The following is a 7709-nucleotide window of genomic DNA, read 5'->3' as shown; positions in this document are numbered from 1 at the left end:
CGCTAGCACGATGTGTGTTCCACCATAAAAACATCGCTCGAGGAGCCCCGACGAGGAAGACGGAGCAAGCCACGACTCGACCGCTTGGCGCAGAACCAACAAGTCTGTACCACCCCCTCATAAACATATGAAGCAGAAAAAAAGTCCACCGCTCCTCGATGACGAAATAACCGACATGCATGGGGAGCTCGTATTTAGGCAACAACGCGTCGAAGGATGGACAAACATGCATGCCCTAGGATGGTCGCTTTGGCTCGCATTAGGCCTAGTTGGGCCTTGTCCCATTTGGAGTTGCGAAGGGAAACAAACATTGAGGAACAAAAAATCGGGAGGAAAAAGTAGAATACTCTTAAAAATAAAAGTTATTCATGAATTTTAAAAAAATTGTAAATATAAAAAATGAATTTAAATATTTTTATGAATTTTCAAAAACTGCTCACGAATATAAAAATGTTTGCAAATTTAAAAATTGTGAATTTTAGAAAACATTCCTCAAATTTCAAAAAATATTCATGAACTTAGAAACTATTCATGAATTTTTTTAAAATATTTCCACATTTCAAAAGAAGTTCCCCAAGTTTTAAAAATGTTCACAAATTTAAAAATAGTATTGAATTAATTTTTTTTTTAATTTGGAAAAAAATCCATGAGTCTTAAAAATATTCCCAACTTTAGAAAATGTCCATGAATTTTAAAAATATAAAACAATATAAAAAGGAAAAAGTGGTTCAAGCACATATAGGATTTGCCCAGGGATTAGCGCCGCCTTCAGGTACGAATATGCCTAAGCACAACCCATAATTAATCCTCACCCCGATATGTGGATCCATGAATGCAAAAACTACCCCGATGCTCGAGGAGGCTCCATTCTCGGCGAGCTTAGAATATGTACCGATTACACTGAGACCATTCACTTGCATTGCATGTACATATGATTTTCCACCACTCGTACATATCAGCATTTGTTTTGTTTCATCGTACCATATCCTTTTCCACAACAACTCTCTCAGCCCTAGCCGCCGTGAAGTTTCTCCCCAAGCCGCCACATCGGGCCCCCTCATCTTCCCCGTTCGGCGGCCTCGTCGGTGGCAAGAGGAATGAGGACCCGTACGTTTGTTCCCTTTTTCTGTTTAGGTTTTGTTTTCCCAGTGACATCGATGAGGTGGTGGCGGCGATGGCTTGTTGGAATAAGGTCTCTTTGGTCTCTCTCTACCTCAATGACGTTCGATTTGGCGTCGACGAAGAGCCTGTGAGAGTTTGTGTCCCCAGATTTGTAGGCTCTCTTTAGATCTTGATAGTTGGTGTGTCCTTCAAGGAGAGCAATTGTCTAACCATTGATGTGACGACTTCGACATCTTCTTTTGTGTTGTTTTGCGGCACGGTCCGCTTTCTCCAATAATCTGGACTAGTGGTAATGGATTGCAAGCTTGTTTTCTGTGCAGTGATGCTCCAACCAATGCTTCTACAACAGCTTTTAGATCTCGTCTCAAAGGGCAAGTGATTATTGCGGCCTTTAAAACCTAGTATGACAAAGCCGCTTACATGTGTCCCTTTCCTTTACCGTTGGAGTGTTGGTTCAGTCCAATTCTCAATCTCCATCGGGCAACCTACAATCACATAAAGAAGGCTAGTACGTTTTGCAATGAATTTTCTTTTGTTTGTCCGGTCAGCGTCCAGATGTCTTTCCATTGTGTTGTCCATTATTTTTCTTATTAATAAATATCAGACATAAGATGCCTTTCGGGTGTATTTTTCACCATTTCTTTTAAAAGGCATATGTTTTGTTTTGCCTGGAGTCAGAGGTGATACAGGGATGGATGGATGGATGGCGCGCGCGAGAGAGAGGTGGCTCGCTGGGAGCCACTGAATTGATGGCGAGGGCAGGCGGAAAACACAAGCGCGTGTGCGTGTCGTCTAGCCTGCCTGCTGCTTGCGCGCTCCCCCTCGCTCGTTGCTCTTCCTTCCTCGGTTGGCCGTGGGTGATCCGTCACGTCAAGTCCCAGCAACAGCAGCAGCTACCCTACGTACCGCTCGTGTTTGAATGACAGAGCAAGGTAGGTACTCCACATTTCCGTTATGCGCCCGGTATATACCCTTTTTTATTAAATGTAAAAAAGTTACCCACGCATGTGATGTCCCCGCTAGACGACCTACATGTCTCCTTTTAGCTAGCAGGAGCAGCAGGAGCGTACTTGGAGAAGCTAGCTATACATGCATGCTACGTTGTATTGTACTTGTACTTGCTTCTGCTAGCTGTGCAGGAACAGGATACTCGAATACGTACGAGGAAACATGACTTGTCCAATCTCCAACAGTGCATCCGTGCAATGTGTGCATGCGAGGAAATCAATGCATCATGCCTCGCAAGAAAAGGGTGTACTAGTGTATGGTGTCCGCTGTGCAGTAAGAATATGTGGGATTGTGAGGACGAGATTAATTTTCACATCAAAAGGGGAAACTAAGAACGACGACGTCTACATTCTCTGCATGCAACTCATCAGCTATTTTTTGCAGCTTTTTTGGGGACTCGTATGGGGTAATATTTTTGGAGTACAAGCTAGTATTCTACAAACAACTCATGCATGTCTAAAGGGCGCTTGTACACTACACATTATCTACAGCAACTTTTTATCTATAAAAGTTCCCACACTCTCCATCACCCGAACGGTCCTTATAATGGGTCCCTCTAATCATGATCTTATAGAAGATTTCTCATGCGCAAAGCTCCATATGTTAATGTTATATTTGTCACATCAGTTCACCAAGTAAGAACGTCTAATCAGTTTGGAAAGCAACAACCATCGTGATCGAGAGAGATGTCAAGAAAAATGATTCATGGTTGGGAAATAAGCACTCAGTAATTGGTGAACCGGAGAGAGTCCATCCGGGCATGAAGACACAAGTCATTGGCGTACTACTACTTCATTTCTACAAGGTCAATGTTTAACGCGTGTACTGTGCATAAGTCAAGTTCAAACTAGCGCAATCCATCACTCTAAAAAAACTGTGTCCCCGCAAAAAAAAGTAAAGTCCATGTTTCTCATATTATGAAGAAAATAGTGACCGGTCTTATATTTGTTTATAGAGGGAGTGCATTCTTTTCGAGATGCAACTCAGTTTAACATAGGCTACGACCTCATTCCAGAATTTTTTTGGATTCTACACGCATTTAGTACCATATGAATATATGTAAATTCTTGCTACAATTTTCCCAAGTCTAATGTACTTATGGAAATGAAAAAACGTGGCACCATTCTTTTCTTTTCTGAATGAACAATTTGCTCAAATCTAATGTAGTTATGGAAAAGCGAAAATATGGCATCGTTCGTTTCTTTTCTGGATGATTTGAATTTCAAGATAGCACACTATGCGTGCCACGCGATGTAGCATCATTCTTAAGTCTTAACCCCCAAACATACTGGATTGACTATTCTCCTGCCCATTTTTGTAGGCAAAGGTTTCTATTTTTTTCAATATAATTTAACTCATAGAAAAATAGTGATTAATGTGGATTACACAGCATCGTGAATTTGTTTTCACAGGTGTAGATGCTCTACTTACGTATAAACTTTCATGAATTAATATGTTTATTTGTGGGCTAAATGAGAAAGATAAACATGTGGATCTATAATGGGTGTACTAGTTGCTATTATAGACCCATACATTTATTTTATTTTTGAAGTGCACAAATGAAAATATTTATTGAGAAATTTTACATATATGTAGGACACATCTATACATGTACAAGTGGAATTTCTAAAAGCCGTTCCGAAACTTCAATATGCATTTTTATGAAAATTCCAAAATACTGCACTCCACTATGAGCCTATAATGTTGTGTTTAGGACAAAAGAATTTAATTTACATATAGGAGCTAAATGTCCTATTGTATTACTTAAAAATCCAATGCTTCAAATAGGGACTCAAGATATATAAAAGATGGAGAATTTGGATATTTATTTTAGAGATATATTGAATATCTACAAGGATTTTTCTTTCAAATTAAATATAAGATAACACGTTCCGGCGATGAAACCTAGCTTAATTCAGTTGTATATACATTACTAAAATTTTGGGCATAAAAATTTGGTTCAAAGGGTAAAAGGGGGTGATCAGTTAGTTTTTTTGTATGTATCACTTTCTTTGTTGTTCTTTAACATAAACCTTGTTCAATTTTTCTATGAGTTAGGAGCCTATATATTGTTTGTTTTTCTTGTACATAAAACCTTGTTTCAAATTTATATTAAGCAGAAGCGTCTCCTGTTAATTAATATTTTATAGGAGGGCGTGGGGGAGGGGGGGTCAGCAGCAATAACTGAACAAATTTCAACACAAAACCAAGAAGCAAATAGTAAAATTCAAACTTGTGAAGGAATAAACAAATTCAGCACCAAAAGATCCAGGCCTGATCTCAGAGCAACACGTAAGCATGAAAAGTAGCAAATCATATGCCCAAGGAAAACCCCAGTTAATCCCAGCGAAAGAGAAATCTCTAGATGATCGAATAAATACATGTACAATGCACACAACAGTGAGATCCATAAAAAGATCTGGGACCTATAAGAATAGTGCCGAGAATACTGCTTTTCACATGCCTTTACAGTTTACTAACATGGAAGGAGAAGAATGTCTTCAAAACAAATGATGTGATGCCTTCCATAAAAAACTGTTTTAATCTTCCTCCCTTACTATTAAGCATCTCAAGATGATATATCTGGAGCATATATGCAAGCAGAGGCCACTGGTGCCTATGACATATGATATCAGATGCAGATCATGTAGCCTTTAATTAGCCCCCTATTAACCCACATTAGCTCAGGACTCCTCAGTCCCTGATGCATGCAAGCATGATCTTTCCACAAATCTATGTGCTGAGAGTGCATTGTTTATTTGGCCGCCTAAAGGCGGGTTCTTTTCTCATGAGCAAGCATGCTATGCGTACTAATGACTGATTGACTGATGCATGGATCCTGCGGAACCGATCGATTAATCATGAAAAGAAGAGAGATCAAGCTAGATCTCGATTCGATTACATATAGAACTCCAAAGTCGACCCAAAGTATGGCTTGCACAACATGCAGAAAGGGGAGACACTGACATATATAATTCATGTTGGCTATATATAGATAGATTCATAGATAGATTGCTTCTTAGCTTAATTAACCTGGGAATGAGCTAGCTCGATCCCATCAGTCTCCCCGAAGCTTCCTTCCTTGAGCGTCAAGGCCGGCCAAAGCGCATATCATCCTCCACATCCATCGGTCTTGAGAGTAGGAGAGGTAATCCACATGCACTGCACAAGGCAAGATTGTAGCACAGATAACACATGAAGCTGCATATATACATATGCATGATTACAGTGCAACAATTTACTCAAACGGGCCACTCACTGTTCGTTGGGCGCGCCAGTTCACATGCTGCTGTCTCCTCCTTCCTTGTGATCCATCACAATGCTCTCTGATCCTGAGGTGGTGGTGATGGTGCTAATGGCGTTCACGGCCCAATTCGCCATGGAGGCGTAAGGGATCTGCACGGGCGCCACCTCAGCGGCGACGCTGCCTCCAGCGTTGTTGCTGCTCCGCATATTGTAGAAGCAACCGGCGGAAAGAGGTGGCTGTGGCACTATCGCGTCCACAAGCCCGAGCCTCCGGAAGCCACCGCCACTTCCGCCGCCGTACATGCCGCCGGCGAGCTGCCCGGGGCACGGCATTGCGGCGGATGAGAGCCTTCCGGTGGGGATGCTGGCCGTGACGACGGGAAGCGCGGTGGGGATGCCACCGAGCTCGCCGCAGGCGTAGCGGAGGAGCTCGGTGTGCGCGGCGTCGAGCTCCTTCTGGAGGCGGTGGACCTGGCGCTGGAGCACGGAGATGGCGCCGACGCAGCCGTAGACGGGGTCCTTGACCCGCGCCTCCGCCTCGTAGGCCAGCGAGCTCACGGCGTCCTCCCGCTGGTGCGGCGGCAGCTCGTTGAGCAGCTTGGTGACGTTGCTGGCGCCGAACACCTTGTGCACGTTGGCGAACTTCTGCGGCTCCTCCGGCGGGAAGTAGGGCGCGAACACGCAACCAGGGAGGCACTTGCGCCGCAGGAACTTGCACGCAGCGCACGGCGCCCCGGCCCCCGGTGTCGTCGGTGCTGCGACCACCACAGAGACGGCGGAGTTGCCGGTGCTCGACGGAGATGCCATTGCCAGCGACCTGTGTATATACGCCAATTTAAGAGAGCTGTCAAATGGTTAGTCATTTTCCCCAGAAAAATATTCGTTTCTTCCGATGCTAGCTTAGTTCTAGGGTTAGGGTTTTCTTGGAACGAGGATCGTTCTGAGAAGGTAGAAGGAGATTAGGGTTTGGGAGCTTAAGGTGTTCTGATCTGATCTTTGCGAGCGCGACGCAAGAAATGGGGAAAATAGTTGTATCTTTTTCTTTCTTTTTTCAACTTCACAACAAGGAGGCACACAGAAAAACTGTAGATTCATTCATAGCAGTGGGATGATTTGACATATGGCTGCTAAAAAAAATCAATGAAAACAAATGCATGTAGAGCCTGATCCACTAGCTGTATGAAAGCATATGCGTGCATGTATGATGATATGGCACAAGAAGCACAGATTTCCAAGTAAAAATAGCATGATGTTTGCTCAAATCTCAAGAAGCATGAACAATATAATAGTAGCAAGAGAAGGACAGGCTGCAAAATTTTCCTTTCTTCCCAAATTTCTCTGAGGTGCATCTAGCTAGCGAGCTAGCAAAAGACCCTGCTCATCCTTACCTCTTTGGGGTCAACAAGCGGAGAGGAGGATATAGATCTGATGATCCTGACGAAGGTGAGCAAAGAAAAAAATTGGGAGAAATTTTCTCTCCCCTTGTTGCAGCCCGTCTCTTCCAAGATTCACAAGCTTCACAGCATGGCAAAGGAGGAGAGAAATTTTGAATGGAAAAACAGGCAAACAAACAGGAGGACTAGTTCTTGTCTCCTTGGCAGTGAATCAAAGAATTGTAGGAGGAGGAGCTAGCACATGATCAGGCAGGACAGCCTAACTATTGTCTCTCTGGCAGCAGTGATCTGTGGGAGGAGGGGGGAGATATAGAGAACAGCTCCTCCTCCTACAACAACTGCAGCAAGGGAAAGTTGAGGTGTGTAGACAAGAAAATGGAAAAGCAAGCCAGTATTGAGTGAGGGAGCGAGATAGTTGAAAGAATAATGTGGAGGCGTTGCAAAAGGGTGGGGGACGGAGGGGAGGGAGGGAGGAGAGAGAGGGTAAACAGATAAATAAGGACAAACTGAGATTAATTGGCAGTACAAGCAAAAGTGTGAGGGCGACATTGCCACTACTCGTAAGAATATCTACAACAGTGCCTCCTCATCTCATCACCATTCGCAAATAGTTGCTGCTGGGTACGTACTAGCTCAAGAGTTCGTATGTATACTTATGTTTGCTTACGTACATACTTGTGTATATGTATACACACATGTACGGACCTGATAAATATGAAGCAAAATAATTAGCCACCGTGCCCTTGCTGCAGAATAGTAATACATGATTTCGCAAAAAAAAAAAGAATAGTAATACATGTATGTGTGTACATTAACCCAAGAAAAATATATTATTTTTCCTTGAAAAGCAACTTATATGCATGCATGTACTCGATCGCTACCGGCATGTATCATCATGCAAAGGACAAAGCACATGCGAGTAATATGTACTATGCATAT

General features: G+C 43.0%; 1 protein-coding gene across 1 annotated transcript; it reads right to left on the bottom strand.

The window, feature by feature from the left end:
• Positions 1-4981: 4981 nt before the first annotated feature.
• Positions 4982-7049, bottom strand: LOC109757364 (LOB domain-containing protein 15). The gene is made up of 3 exons (XM_020316184.4): positions 6765-7049; positions 5390-6193; positions 4982-5292 (listed from the first exon to the last, which is right to left on the bottom strand). Exon 2 carries the CDS (start codon positions 6181-6183, stop codon positions 5410-5412), a length of 774 nt encoding a protein of 257 aa, XP_020171773.1. The 5' UTR covers positions 6184-6193; positions 6765-7049; the 3' UTR covers positions 4982-5292; positions 5390-5409.
• Positions 7050-7709: the final 660 nt, after the last annotated feature.

This window comes from Aegilops tauschii, chromosome 3 (assembly GCF_002575655.3).
Source record: "Aegilops tauschii subsp. strangulata cultivar AL8/78 chromosome 3, Aet v6.0, whole genome shotgun sequence".
In the NCBI taxonomy this organism is placed as follows: domain Eukaryota; kingdom Viridiplantae; phylum Streptophyta; class Magnoliopsida; order Poales; family Poaceae; genus Aegilops; species Aegilops tauschii.
This window is presented reverse-complemented; position numbering and strand designations above follow the sequence as displayed.